The following is a 15,823-nucleotide window of genomic DNA, read 5'->3' as shown; positions in this document are numbered from 1 at the left end:
GTACTTTCATGTGGCAATAGTTCTCGCTCATAGAAGATTCCTTTGTTTTACAGTGGGTTGTTCCCATTATCAGTTCAGGGTGTTGCTTTTCAGCCTGTCAGCAACACCAGGAGTTTTTACAAAGTGCATGGCAGTGGTTTTGGCATTCCTGCATCACAGAGGGGTTCAGGTCTTCCCTTACCTGGACTACTGATCAAGAGATCCTCCAAAGCAGTAGTGAGGGCTCATGTAGAGCTCCCCATCACCACGTTCAGCTGGTTGGGTCTTTTGCTAATCCCTCAGAAGTTGATCCTGTTGTCCACTAAATTGATAGTTTGTAGGGGCACATTTGGACTCCCTGGCAGCCAGGACATCCTTCCCGCAGCCCTATTTTGAGAGCATGTGCAGACTAATTTGGGGTCTGTGGGCCCACCTGGTGATGACACCAGGAGTTGCCTATGGGTGTTGGGGCATGTAGTTTCCTGCACCCACGTCACCCCTTCGAGGCTTTGTCTCTGCCCCCTACAGATGTAGTTAGCCAGCTTGTACAAGCCATCTTGTCGGTATCTGAACAAGGTGCTAACTGTCCCACCATCAATGACAGATGTTCTTCTGTAGTGTCTGGATCCTTTCAGCTAGTGCCAGGAGTTCCATTTGACTCCCCTTGGTCCACCCTGATGTTAGTAACCAACACGTTGGACTTGGGATGGGGTGTGCATTTGGGTGACCTCAGCAGTCAAGGTGTTTGGTTGTGGGGAGAGTGTATAATGCACATCAATATAAAGAAGCTCAGATCCTTGAGCTTGGCCTGTGTGGCCTTTTTGGACAAAATCAGGGGAGATATGTCTCTGCAGGGACACCACCACAGCTATGTTTTATATCTGCAGATAGGATGGCGCTCACTTGCCTCCAGTGTGCAAGGAGGCGATGTTGCTGTGGGAGCTGTGTGCACAAGAAGACATACTTGCTGGCCTTGTACCTGCTGGGGTCTCAGACTCACTTGTGGACAACCTCAGCTGTTACTTTCAAACTCACTAGTGATCCTTCAGGTGGGAGGTTGCGCAGTGGCTTTTTTCCAGTGGTGGTGTCATCACCATTTGGATCTCTTTGCCGCAAGGGGGAACAAAGTGCCAAGCCTTCTGTCCCTAGCTGGTCAGCAGCAAGGGCTCCCTGGACAACACTTTCCAAATTCACTAGAGGAAAGGCCTCCTGTATGCATTTTCCCCCTCCCCTTGATTCACAAGGTGCTGACCAAGATCTACGCAAATCATGTGGACCTCATTCTGATAGCATCAGCCTGGCCCAGGTAACATTGGTATACAAGGCTCCATCAGCTCTCAGTAGCACCTCCAATCCCCCTTCCCTTGCTCCCAGACTTGTCCCAGAACTACAGCACTTTGATGGACCCCAGCCTCTGGGGCATCCAGCCATTGCAGGCTTTGGTTCCCTTTATTTTAGACTACCTTGTGGGTTTTAAACAATAGGGGCCATCCACTGCCTCCATTAAACTACACCTGGCTGCATTATCGGCATTCCACCTGGGGTCAGGGAGCCGTTAGGTATTTGTGGACTGCTTGGTGAGCTGATTCCTTAAGGGGTTAGACAGATTGTTTCCTCATGTGTGGGACCCAGTGCCCTGATGGGATCTAAACTTGGTTTTGTCAAAGTTAATGGCTCTGCATTTTGAGTCGTTAGCTACTTGTTCTTTATTGAATTTGTCGATGGAAGTTGTATTTTTGGTGGCCATTACTTTGGCCAGATGAGTTTCTGAACAAAAGGTGTTAATGTCCGAGCCCTCTTATACTGTTTTCTTTTAAAACAAAGTTTAGTTGAGACCCCATCCTTGGTTCCTTCTGAAAGTGGTTTCCCATTTTCATGTGTTGCAAGTGTTTCATCCTAAGCCCCACCTTTAGTCCCTTGGACAGGTGCCTACATTCCCTGGATGTCAGGTGTGCTTTAGCTTTTTACATTGAATGTACTCAGCTGTACAGGAAGTCCAATCAATTGTTTGTTGTAGTAATAGAAAGGATGAAGGGGCTCCTGTTACTGCCCAGATGATGTTCTCCTGGATCACGGGGTGTATTGGTACTTGTTACAAATTAGCAAAGGTACCAGCCCCATAATTCTTGGCCCATTTGAGCCAGGCACAAGCCTTGTCAATGGCCTTTCTGACATGTGTCCCTGTCCAAGACACTTGTCAAGTGTCCAAGTGGTTCTCTGTACACACATTAACATCCCACTATGCCATCCAATGTCACGCTAGGGAGAATGCTACATTTGAAAGGGCAGTGTTAATGGTGATCTCTGACCCTTCAGCTGGATAGCTGCTTGGGGATCACCTAAATTTCTAAGTAGAAAAGACAAGTTTCCTTTCGTAACTGGTGTTCTTTGAGATGCATTGCTCAAGTCCATTCCAAAACCCTCCCATCTCCCCTCTGTCTGAGTCACTTCCAACAACAAGGAACTGAGGGAGAGCTGTCGACAGGGTGCTATATACCTAGCTATACTGGTGCCACTCTACGGGTCTCCCTTGCCAACCTATGCTATCCCACTAGGGAAAATCTTCCAGGCAACTGTGCACACAGCATGCGTGCACACCTAAATTAGAATGGACATGAGCAATACATCTTGAACATCAGTTACGAAAGGTAATAGTCTTATCAAATGATGAATTTCAATTTCTTCTGTTCAAAAGTGAGTTTTAAAAAATTGGCTCTCCTCTGTGTTCCAATGTCAACTTGAATTGTTTTAATTGACAATTTTAGATAAGATTTTTGTATAAAAATACCCTTTCAATAGCAAAGCATGAAGTGTGCTTTGATTTCTGGTGTCTTTTGAAAAGAGATGGATTTTTCGGCTTTTATATTTTGAGAAGGCTCTCTGGGTAGACTTAAGAGTAATAACACTGAGTGTGTGCTGTCTCAAGGGTGACAGGCCAATCCACCTGCTGCTGGGCTGGAGCAGGTGCCCAGGCCTGCTGCAGTCAGGGGCTTCCCCAGCCTGGACAGAGATTTGCTCCTGTCCATGGCGGGCCCCCACACTCCAGGCTAGTGACACTTACCAGTTACTTCAGGGGGTAGCCAAGTTAGTCTGTACAGGATAAGCTTAAACAAACTGGTCTGGTACCGTATATTCCGGCGTACAAGACGACCTCTGATGTTAAAAAACATCCCCCAAAAATCGGGGGTCGTCTTGTACGCCGGGTATACATCCCAGGCGCGCCTGGGATGCCCCGCCGCCGGAGCCCCTCCGCGGCTTTGAAAGCCTCGGGGGAAGCCGGCGGGGGGGCAGCCCAGGCACGCCTGGGATGCCCCGCCGCCGACTTCCCCCGAGGCTTTCAAAGCCGCGGAGGAGCTCCGGCGGGGGGGCAGCCCAGGCGCGCCTGGGATGCCCCGCCGCCGGCTTCCCCCGAGGCTTTCAAAGCTGCTACGGCTTTGCTCCCGGTGCCTCTGGTCTGCTGGGGACCATCTCCAGCAGACCAGGGACACCGGGAGCAAAGGAGGCGGAGGGGCGCTGGGATATAAGATGAAACCCTATCTTTTAATTTAAAAAATAGGGGGTCGTGTTATACGCCCAGTCGCCCTATATGCCGGAAAATACGGTAGTACTTTATTGACTAACAAAACATGTAGATGGTATCATGAGCTTTCGTGGGTACAGCCCACTTCTTCAGATCGGAAGTTTTTTTTACTTACCAGTTAAACATTCACATCCCTAATTGAAAATGTAAAATGGAAAGAATCAAATAACTTTTTTCTAGTCAGTTGAGGTGTTACTTCAGCCTATGTTTTAGTCACAAGTTTTTTTTATTAAAAGTCATCGACAGTAAACAGAAATTCATAGCTTGTGATGGGGATGTTTACATGTAGTCAACTACACAATTAACCAATAAGCCTGCGGGGGAAGAGGTGGGATCCGGGGATCCTCTGATAGAGGCGGTAGTGTGGAGGCTCTGAGGGGGAGGCAGGCAGGAGCCAGTACACACGGGAAGCCAGCTCCCCACACGTGCCCGCTCTGTAGAGCTGGCTGTCCCTTCTCCTCCCGCTGCCTTTGTGGGAGGCAGGGGCAGTCAGGAGCTGGTTCTCGGGGGGAGGGGGTATCCAGCTTAAAAGCCAGCTCCCCATAAGCACCGGTCCACCTGCTCTACCCCCCACACTGCTGCCTCTATCATACAGTAATAGAGGCAGCAGTATGCAGCAGGTGGGGGGCAAGAGAGGCTGCTGTGGAGCAGCCTCTGTCAGCTGGGAGCTTTGGCCCCCAGGGACCAGGTTGCTGCCACCCCACACTGCTGCCTCTGATAAAGGCAGCAGTGTTAGGGGGTGGGGCAGCAGCATGGAGCTTGTCTATGTGAGGAGTTGGTTTTTTAACAAGCTGCTTGCCACCCCACACTGCTGCTTCTATCACCATGTGATAGAGGCAGCAGCATGGTGGGCAGGGGGGAGAAGTGGAATGATGCTTGTGGGGAGCCAGCTTTTAAGCCATCTCCCCCCGAGCACCAGCTCCTGCCTCCCCCCTCCCCCACTGTCTCTGTGGGAGGCAGGAATAGGGAGCAGGTGGCTCCCTGAGAGTGTGGCTAGGAGCACACTGGTTGCCAGTCTTCCCCCTCCGGGACTACCAAATGATGTAACTGCTAAAATTTGATGCTGTTACACAATTATTCAGCTACTCAGTAATTAACATCCCTACCTTGTGATCTGTCCATGATTTGTACTATATATCCCTGACTAAAAACTGGATATTCTGGGGCAGAGGGTGGTCTGGGGTTTACTGCTTGCTCTGGGGCAGGCGAGTGGTTGTTGGCGTGTGGCCTGGAACCCGTGTTGGTGCTGCGAAGGTAGAAGCTAGTAGGGCTGGCAGGCTTCCTATCTGATTACATGCAGCTCCCAGAAGGGGCTGGCATGTTCCTGTAGTCCCCTAGGCAGAGGGTCAGCCAGGTGGGCTCTGCTTGCTGCTTCCCCTCCTCCCAAGTGCCTGCTCTGCAGCTCCTGTTGGCCAGGAACTGCAGCCAATACAAGCTGTGGGGCAGTGCCTGCCGGTGGAGGCAGCTTGTGGAGCACAGAGAGAGATGTTGCTACCTCCAAGGAGCCCTGGAGTTCTCACCCTATCTCACATCCTAACCCAGGGCTGGGCAAATACAGTCCAGGGGTTGGATCTGGCCTGCCAAACCACGGACCACCCTGCTGGGACCCTCAGGCACGCAGCTGCTGCTGTTTAAAGTGCATTCCCTATGTTTCTCTGCTCTGGAAACAGCCAGCTAATCAGAACTGAGAGATAGGTAGGGGAGGGTACGGGAGCAGGGCAAGCCTCTTCTCCTGGACCCCCCCACCTACCCCCCAGCTGAGAGCCACATGGAGGGAAAGGCCTGTATTTTAAAGCAGTCTGGGGTTGCAGCAGGCAGGGAGCCCATCCTGCCTTGGGGATGCTGCATGCCAGGAGATGCTTAGATAAGTGCCTCCCAGCCAGAGCCTGCCTTTGGCACCCCCAGCCCCTCCCATCTCCCAACTCCCTCTCCCAGGCTCTGGTACAAAAACTCCCCCCCCCCCCCCCCCCCATCCTAATACCCAGATTTTGGTGAATCCACTGCTACCACCCAACTAATTCCAAGAAAAAAAACAGGGAAGTGATCACTTGGGAAATCTCCTCCCTTAGGTAAAACTCTCCCCCTGCCCCAACCTCCATTTTACTTGGAGTTGGGAAAAACAGGGAATTCACAGACAATGGACTCTGCCCTTGTAACTAGGCACTGGGTCTTAAGGACACAACAATCAGCCAAACCCAGTTAATTAGAAAAGAAAACAATTCTTTATTATCAAAACAAAACTACAGTTGAAAGCATAGTAAAGTGTTGGAAAGAGCCACCAATTGATAAAGATACTCAGGGAAACCCCTGGGCTAAAATTTAGTTACAAAGGGAAAAAAAACATTTAACAAGCTCAGACATTATTTCCAAATCCCCAATCAAGGAAAACAAAACATCCTGACACACTATCTAAACTTTTCCCTACTTACATATATTAAGAAGTCCGTTCTTGGAAAGAGAAGTGTCTCCCAACTCCCTCAGTTTTGGAAGAAACTGCTCTGCCTCCCAAACACAGAAGAGAGAGAGGAAAAACCCCCTCTCCCAGTTTGAAATTCCTACCTGCATTGTTATTGGCTAACCATGATACCTGGCTAAGTACAGGAGGCATTAGTTAACCCCTTAGTCACCAGGTGCTGGTCAGCTCTCCTGATTGACACCAACCAAAACCTCTGCAGCCGCTCCTGCCCCAGGTCACAACCTCCTCCTCTACCCAAACACCCTCTCAGACTCCACACCAGTCCCTTACCCCGTGTGCCCTTCTGTACCCAACCTCCATCCTAGACTCCATACCCCCTCCATAGAAAAGTGTGGCCCTTGTCCACTTACAAATCTGTGTGTGTGTCCCCCCCCGACCAAAAATTATTGCCCACTCCTGTCCTAACCTCATGCCTCAGTCCTGAGCCCCCTCCCACACCCAAACTGCTGCTGGAGGGGGAGGGGCACAGTGGCCCAAAACTGCCCTAGCATTGCTCCGTGCAGCTGTCCTGAAAAGTCACACAGTCCTGCTGAAGGTGTTACCTTCTCCAGTTTTTGAGGTCTTAGGTACAAAACCCTTTTTATTGCCAGGAGTTGATAGCCCTGATTTTTACTTGCAGACTTTTGTTACTTGCAGACATTTTTACTTGCAGACTTGGAACTTAACTTCCAAGTTGTTTTTGACTTTACATTTGACTTCCAAGTTGTTTTCCAACTGAATTTCCCTCAAATTTAATCTTGGTCATAGTGTTACTTGAAGCTAAGGTTGATGGGTGTTTGGTAACCTTTATTTATATTTAATAGATATCATTGGGTGGCTTATTTCTTTATCTAGAAATTAGTTTTTATATAATTTTTAAAATCTTATTTACATGATCATTCTGTGGAAGATATATTCACAGCTGTAACTTACATGGTAGAAATGTTAAAAATATTTTTTCTCTCTCAGAAACGGTGGAAGGAACTTTCTAAAGAGGATCAAGCACCACGTTTTGAGCAGTCTCCTCCCCATCTTGCCAGAACAACTACAGAAAAGTATAATGGGAATAGTGTGGGCTTAGAAGACCAGGAGCAAATGGGAGAGAAAATAAATACTGAACTGTCCACTAAAGTGCAAGATACTATGGATGGAAGCACTGAAAGGTAAGAAACATGGAAAATGTCGTAGGGGTATTTTTTTAAAGTCCTTGTATCCTAGAAAAATTCTAATCCCAGCTAATTTGCAAAAAAAAGCAAACGTGATTCTGGGACACATTAACAAGAGTGTCGTGAGCAAGACACGAGAAGTTGTGCTGATTACACTTTAAGTTAGAGTATTGTGTCCAATTCTGGACACCACATTTCAAGAAAGATGTGGAGAAATTGGAGAAGGCCCAGAGAACATCAACAAAAATGATTAAAGGTCTAGAGAACATGACCTATGAAAGAAGACTGAAAGAATTGGGTTTGTTTAGTTTAGAAAAGAAGACTGAGGGGACACAGTATCAGTGTTCACGTATCTAAAAGGGTGTGTTTTCCTTGATCTCTGATAGGACAATCGATGAGCTTAAATTGTAACGAGAGATTTAGGTTGGACATTAGGAAAAATTTCCTAACAGGGTGTGAATGTTTGTCTTGAGAAACAGGGTGGTTAAACTCTGGAATAAATTACCTAGGGATGTTGTGGAATCTCCATTACTAGAGATTTTCAAGACCAGGTTGGATACACATATCAGGAATGATCTAGACGGTGCTTAGTCCTGCCACGAGGGCAGGGGACTGGACTTGATCTCTCGTGGTCCCATTCAGTTCTACTGTTCTATGATTCTACTTCATACAGGCTGTAAAATTTTTCACAGGCTTGAGTGATGTGGCTAGGTTGACCTAAGTTTTAGGTATAGCCTAAGTTTAATAATTTATGGTACAAATGCAGCTGTGGTTAGCTGTAGTATTGCTGGTATGTCATTGTAATGCTTGTAACAACATACAGGCTACAGAATAGCAATGTTGGTCAGGAGTCTGAAAATGTGCAATTCCCTAACTAATTAGTCTGTGCTGGCTGAAGTTTCTAGTGTTGATGCAGCTACCAGGAGAAACTGCTTTTTTTTAAATCAGGATTTCTTGTTTCATTTATGTGAAACAGTTTACAAAGGGCAATTTTGCTATAGCGTTGCCAATTTGGGCTACATGTTTTCCTTGAGGTTTCATCGTATGATAATTTTAATTAAAGACGAATTTTTAATTCTTGGAGACTCCCAGATAATCCTGGAATATTGATAACTCTGTTTTCCAAGTGAAGCTGCATCCACACCAGGAGGGCATTTGATGGTTATAAGTGTTTCTAGTATGGATGCAGATATACACTTATATACCAACTAAGCGGTAATCACAATCCATATGCACAAATCAGATGGCTGCTTAGCTTGCAAGAGGGAATTAGTAGTGATCTTACAAGTACTTGACATCAGTTTTTTATCATAGTAGTAAATGCAATGCTAACTTCTCAATATAAAAGTTTATGGTGTGAGTTTCAGGAGTAAACTTCCGATAATCTGGCACCTTTAGGACCCAGGGGGTGCCAGATTATCAAATATGCCGGACAATTAGAAGTGGGGGCTATGAGAGGATGTGGGGTGGGGAGGATGCCACCCCAGACCCCTCATAGCACCCCCTTCCAATAGTCCGGCTCTGCCCCAGGCATCGCTGCTGAATCGGGGATGCCTGCAGCAGAGCAGCTGGAGTGCTGCCTGGTTGGTCCGGTAGCGCTGACCCTTGGCGTGGCGAGACCAACCTGGCAGTACCCCGGTTGCTCTTGGGGACGCCTGGGGCAGAGCAGCTGGGATGCTGCCAGGTTGGTCCCGCAGCGCCGCTTTTAGGCGCTACTGGACCAACCCGGCAGCACCCCAGCTTCTCTGCCCTAGGTGTCCCCAAGTCAGCCGCTGCTGAAACTGATCAGGGGCTGATTCCAGGAAGCTGGGGCAGAGCAGCTCTGCCTCCGGCTTCCTGGAGTCAGCCGCTGGTCAGTATCAGCAGCAGCTGAATCAGGACGCCTGGAGCACAGCAACTGGAGGGGCTGCTGGGTTGGTCCCACAGTGCTGAGGAGCGGCGCTACTGGACCAACCCGGCAGCACCCCAGCTGCCCTGTCCCAGATGTACCCAAGTCAGCTGCTGCTGAAACTGATCAGGGGCTGATTCCAGGAAGCTGGGGCAGAGCAGCTCTGCCTCCGGCTTCCTGGAGTCAGCCGCTGGTCAGTATCAGCAGCGGCTGAATCGGGGACAGCTGGGATGCTGCCGGGGTGTTGCCGGCTTGGTCCCGCAGCCCCGAGGGGCAGCGCTATGGGACCTACCTGGCAGCACTCCAGCTGATCTGCCCCCAGCTTTCCTGATTCAGCTGCTGGTCAGTTTTAGCAGCGGCTGAATCGGGGAAGCTGGGGACAGAGCAGCTCCAATTGTCTGGCTGCCCGGAGCACTTCCAGGTTCCTGATGGTGCCAGACCATCAGGAGTGCCGGACCATCAGATGCCGGATCATCGGAGTTTTACTGTAATATGCTCTAATAGGCCCAGTTGTAGTCAGTGGGAGCAGTTGGGGCTCAATACTAGGGATGTGAATGAGTAACTTGGTACTAGTTAACTGGTACCTGGAAGCAGCCATTCACCCACAGCTTATCCATGCATTGGGGCTGGGAGTCGGTGGCAGGGCCAGGAGCCTGCCAGTGGCTGCAGCCATGGAGCTGGGATCCCCCTTAGTCAATTAACCAGTTAGCCAACTAGGTTAATCTAATGTTTATCTTACTAACTGATGCATCAGGATTTTACATCTCTACTCATTACCTTTGCAAACTGGATTATACAAGGGCCATATTTTATCCTGAAACTGTGTACCAACATTGCATTGTTATCTGTATGAGGTTTGCTGTGTATTGAAGGTAAAAGCAGTGTGTGGAAGTGTTCCCTCTAAGACTTTCCATCCATGAGTGGAGTGAGTTTTTGTCTCGTGCACCAATATTGAGGTCATGCACTTGTTCGGATGCGTGCCACTGTGGCACCCCAGTTATTAACAAATTGTGTGTGTGTGTATTTTAAAATGTTATGGAAGAAAGAGGATACTAAAGCATGGGATAATTAATAAGGTGCATGACTTTAAATGTTTAATATGAAATGAAAATATAATACTGCAAAATTGCAACATTTTCATTAGCCTACTTTCCTCTGTTTATAGCCCTCTCCCAGAACTCCACTTCCCCCTCAATTAAATCTGGCTCTCCTTCCAGGGAACTAATGTTAATTGGCCTTTCAGACTAACATTTCTGGACTTGTGTAGGGTACGCTCTCCACTGAACACCTAGACAACAGCTTATTGAATTTCTCCCCATTCACAAACTACTACCATGACACCAAAACCACCTCACTGACATAGTGGTTAACATGCAAGAGTACCATGCTTTTCCCCAGCCAATCCATTCCACTTTTGGGGATTTGAGAGTGATAATGCCCCTCTCTCCAGGCTGAAGGCCAGATTTCATACAAGAATCATGCCAGACTATTTGATCCATATATCGTCAATGCAAGCTGCTGCATCTACAGTGTCACTACATCAGGTTGTGATCAGACAGGCCCTTGGGCTTAGAGGCTTCTGACCTGTCTTACAGCACATGAAGCTGAGGCGGCATGATCAGTGTCATAAAACAAATCTTAACAGTTCCCTCAAGTAGATTTGCATCCTCATGCAGGTATTCATTGTCCTTGGCTCTGTCTTGAACTACCCAGGTCTAGTCCCCATTCATGAAGATTACTCTTGCAGTTAGTCTCCTTGTCCAGTAAGTCCTAGCCTCACATATATGGATTCCCCAACCTCCCCTATTTTCAGTCACCTAGTGCAGGCAGACTCACTTCTCTATCCCCAGTTCTTGATTCAGTATGTCTCACTGGATCTCAACTACCTCCCCACCCTTGTTATCATTCCCTATTCTTGCTGGCTTCCAGTTAGTCTTTCTCTTTTGACTGTTTGTCCAGTCTGTCTCCCTGAGCCCCCCAGTCTCTTGGTCTCAATCCACTATCCCTGACTCTCTGCAGATCCCTCTCTTGTCCTGTTCCCTTTGCATTTGAATCAAGTTCTTCTTGCACCATGCTGCCTTGATTCAACTATGGGTCACTGAGCACATAGGAGCAACAGGCTCTCTGCTTTTAGTACAAGTCCCCAGACCTGGCATGGCCTGCAACAGACCAGAACTGCAATTGCAGGGAAAGTTCTGTTCAGCCATGGATACAATTAAGATTATCCTGTGTAAACAACAGGGGTTAGAATTAAGGTTGCAACTTGAGTGTTTCCTAAGTTCCTGATGTTTGATTTGGCAACCTTAGTGATGTTAAAACAGGATGGGTATTTAATGAAACTGTTCAGGTAATTAGAGTAACAGTGTAAAGACCATTCTTCTTAACATTCCCTCATTGTTTTAGTCACAAATGGCATAGATTGGTAAATTGGGTGGGGGTTGGGTTGCGGGGCAGATGGGGTTTTCCTAACATCTCTTGAAGATGACTTCTACTCCACAACATAGTTTTATCTCTCTCTTTTTAGTACTACTCGGAAACGGCTGCGAGAGGACCGAAAAGCTCACACAGCCCAAAAGGTGCACCAGATGAAACAGAAGCTAAGTGAGACTGAAAGAAAAAGAAAAAGGTGGTTATATTGGAAACCTATTCTCACTAAGATTGGGTTTGGTACAATCATTTTAGTTGGAGCTTATTCTTGCTGGAAACTGTATTTTCAAGAACATTCCTTGTAAGTAAACACTTATGTGCACTGTGAGCCTGTCTACGCAAGTTAGTCACTAGGGAGTTTGACTTTCAGCTGCAAATTCCTTATGCCTAAAACTGGTGCAGTAGTTTATACGCAAACTAGATAAATGATGTAAACTGATCAGTCATATCTCAGGACTTTCACAGCAGGTACTTCTGAAACCAAACAGCAAATTGCTACCCAGAATAAAGTTGTTCATGTCTGTTAAATAAACAGGTACAAACCTTGCAACTGTATTTATATACTTTTAAAAATAGTATTCTACCAAATCTATTAGATCAACCCTGAGCCACAAAGATTTAACTAACAAGGCTCTCTGGATTTTAATTTACCTGCCTGAAATAAGCAATAAACAATGTGGTATGATTTTCATTATTAATGCAAAGAAGTTATCCTTAAGCGCGTGTAATATGTATTATAATATTGGCATAGGCATCAACATTTTATATTCTTGTGACCCAGGATAAATATATTTTATAACTGCATATTTAATCTTTTTGTAGCTAGCTGTACTTTAAAAAGTTTAGTTTGTACAAATTTATTTGACCAAAATCAAATTGGTTTTGGAACTAAAGGTAAAACGTAATTTGTTTAGTGGTTAACAGTGAATTCATTCCCCATATTTGAAGATTTTGAGATGTTCAATATGAGTAGCTAGGGTTCTGATGAAGCACTTTTCAGTTTCTACTCTGTAAACTGCATTCCTTTTATTTATTTATTTTTTTCTTTGTTCTTGCATTTTCCTTATTTAAAAAAAGCTTGAAATTGCTTTTTTTAAAGCTGTTTGCTGGTCCTAAACTTAAAGGCAAATTGTTAACCTGATTAATGGAAGTTGTATTCAGACTTCAGTTACTGTCTGCAGATCTAGTTTTGTTAAAAAGTTCTGACATTCCATTAAATGTGAAATGTGATACTTTGTGTCTCATCTTATTGGATTTTTTAGTTTTATTCCATGTAATGATAAAAATCTACACCTACCAATAATGGAAGTATACAGCACACTGAAGGCAATTTAAAACTGATTTAACTTTCTGAAAACATGTTTTAAATATACCTGAAAATTTTAGCTACAAAATATAGATTAATATCAGTTACTTGATAGGATTTTATTAACTGTTCCTAAGTCTTAATGAAGGATGCCAGATCTATTTAACATACTTTTAAGTTGCCTAACACCATAGTAAACACAATAGTTAACCACTTCATCAGGAATAGTAGATGAAGGCAGCAGTACTTACTTACCTTAGCATCAGTTAAAGATGGAATATACACTTTTATATAAACAGTGAAAAGTTTATCTAATAGCTGTTTTTCTAGTGCCGTTTTTAACCTTTCCCTAAAGGAATCTATATAACGGAGTCTGTATGTAGCTGTTCAACTCATTCTCATCCAAGGAGGAAGGTCATATGGCTTGGTGGATAGCGCACTGGATAAGAACTCAGGAGATTTGAGTTCTATGCATGGTTCTACCACTGGACTGCTGAGTGACCTTCAACAAATCTCTGTGCCTCAGTTTCCAAATGCGTAAAATGGGGATAATTATACCATGACCAGCTTAGTAAAGCACTTTGAGAGGTATCCAGCACCTGCAAGCTCAGTAACAAGAGGTTAAACATGGGACCTAAATGATGAAGTTGGAATGTCATTGCGCAGCTACTAGATACTGAACAATATTTGAGGAGTGTCTCAAAGATGGGCAATAGTGTGAATAAGCGTAAAATGTGTAATTCCCGTACTATTAGAAGAATGAGACTTCAGGTAGAATCTTACAGAAACACAGGTCTGAATAATGTATGACTGCTATTAAAACAAGATGGTAACTTGTACTGGAGCCATGGGCAGAGCCAAAATTTAGTAATTGCTTTTGTACATACTTGGTTATTTGTTCTAAGTAGGTATTTTAAGGATAACACAACAGAGTTTCAGTAATGCTAAATTCAAGACCATAGGCAATACAGGGAAGGGAGTGCAGATTTTATATTTAGAAAAGCCTTGTACTGACAAATATCTATTTTTGTAACTCTAATCAGCTTCCAGCTTGAAGAGAATGCATTAATCTTTCCATCATATATCTTCTTCCTCAATGTGCCCATATTGGTAAAGCTTTTTAAATGTTATGTTTCTTACAAAAGGGTGAGTTTTGTTTATGGAAAAATGTATGTAGTGCCATGAAGTATTATTTTAAAAGTGAAATGAGATCTTCATATCCAGAAATGCTTAAAGGAAAACATTTAAGAAAAATATTCTTAAGATAGGTAATACCCCATTCTCCGAAATCGAAAGTCTCCATTTATCTCCTGACTTAAAAGCAGGATGTTTCCAGGCCTTTCTGCTTTCCTCTGCTGACAAGCACTAGCTGTGTATCTGTACACCTTCATCTGAACTTTTTCCTAATTCCATCTAAACTCTGGCTATGTTGTTCACGCCATAGAAAAACTTTGCTCTCTTGAGAATGTGTATGTATGCTCACACTCTGTTTGTTCCATTTTACACCACACAGTACCATTTGTAAATGAATTTGGTAGTTCCTGGATCAGCTATGTTTGGTTGTCTTGGCTATATTATCAATGACCAGACTGTGAAGACATCTGTTACAATTTTAAAGGATTACACCAGTGATGGGCAAAAATATTCTAGATTCCCTTTGGTTTGCTGCAGTGTGAGACTGGGAAAGAAGTTTAAAGAATTAAGCCTTTTATCATATTTTACAAAGGAATTTTGGGTGAAATCTTAATTTCCATTAATATCAGTGGCACAGTATCCATTGAGTGGACTTGAGATTTTTTTCTGTCTTTCACGTTACAAAATCTAGGCCAGTGGTTCCCAAACTTTTTGGCATCACGCCCTCCTTTTTGATTTTTGAAAAACCCTCACGCCCTTCCCCCTCCTCCACCCCAACCCCAAATAGCAGCAAAACCTGAGCCAAAAAAACCCCAAACCCCATGATCTAGGCCATGAAGTACTTGGCTGCTAAATTACAAGAGCATGAGATAAGAGTCTTCACTTCTCAGAGATGAAATCCTAATTGGTGCACTAGTTCTGAAATGCTGTTGAGCTTCTGATTCAAATCTTCACTATGATCCTTTTTTCCCTGCACGTATTGTTTACCAGAATAATTATGTGCCTTTGGAGCATGGTAGGACACTTTTTAATTGGATCACTTTAAAGCTGACATTCAAATGAGTGCTTCATAACAAATCTCCTTCATCTTTTATAAAGTAAAGTAATTCCTAACCCTCGAATTATAAGCAAACATTCTAGTTTTACAAGGACTGGAATAAATCCTTATGGATTCTATTCAATTACATTTGTTTTCTGACAGGAAATCTTATTGTTTGCAATGGCGCCATTTACTGTGAGGGCCCCTCCACCTTTTTAAATATTTTGGCCCATTACTTTGAGAAGGAATTATCCAATAACAATAATTAGACTGTGTTTAAAGTAAAGATTTGGAGAAATTACAGATGCAGTTTAGGAAAACTTAATTTGCAAATTAAACCTACTTAATGAAATATTTGGAACATGTTCCATTTCATTAACTGATGTAATTTTTATAGTGAAAATGGACATTTAAAAAAAGGCAAGTGTGTGTAATGGGGGTGGAGATGAGAGCGCCAACACCACTTGATCTATAATAGAGGCTAACACAATTATTTAGTGCACCTCTAAATTTGTTAGGTAAGGTTAAATGTCAGATTTTTGGATGACTGCACAAGAAAACTCAGGGCAAAATTGTTATTGTGGTCTAGTAGTTTAAACTACAGGGTGGAATCAGGCAATGTTTATAACTGTGTGATAGTCTTCCTGCCCTTTCAAGCTGTTTTTTTTTAATTGTCTTCAGCTCGGTTGCACTCTTGTGTACTAAAATAAATGTATTCAAAATATTTCATCTGTCTGAGTCTTTATTTGCATTAAAAGGCCTGATTGTTTTTATATGTTTGCATTAAAAGGCCTTTTTCATATGCTGTCAATTAACTTTTACTCTGTTCTGGAAGAAATCCGTGAGAGT

At 44.5% G+C, this 15,823-nt stretch overlaps 1 protein-coding gene across 5 annotated transcripts in view; it reads left to right on the top strand.

Moving 5' to 3' along the window:
* Positions 1–15,823, top strand: part of PTPN2 (protein tyrosine phosphatase non-receptor type 2) — a 74,424-nt gene that overhangs the window by 57,717 nt on the left and 884 nt on the right. For 3 of the 5 annotated variants that reach the window (XM_006117499.4, XM_075921006.1, XM_075921004.1), the window contains 2 exons: positions 6,984–7,177; positions 11,593–11,796. In XM_006117499.4, coding sequence (XP_006117561.2) covers positions 6,984–7,177; positions 11,593–11,796 — 398 coding nt within the window. Of the gene's footprint in view, positions 1–6,983; positions 7,178–11,592; positions 15,699–15,823 lie in introns of those variants that run through there. The other 2 variants (XM_006117500.4, XM_075921005.1) reach the window with 2 other exon arrangements.

Source organism: Pelodiscus sinensis, chromosome 2 (assembly GCF_049634645.1).
Source record: "Pelodiscus sinensis isolate JC-2024 chromosome 2, ASM4963464v1, whole genome shotgun sequence".
NCBI lineage: Eukaryota > Metazoa > Chordata > Testudines > Trionychidae > Pelodiscus > Pelodiscus sinensis.
The sequence above is the reverse complement of the archived record's forward strand: the minus strand, read 5'-3'. Positions and strand labels throughout refer to the sequence as shown.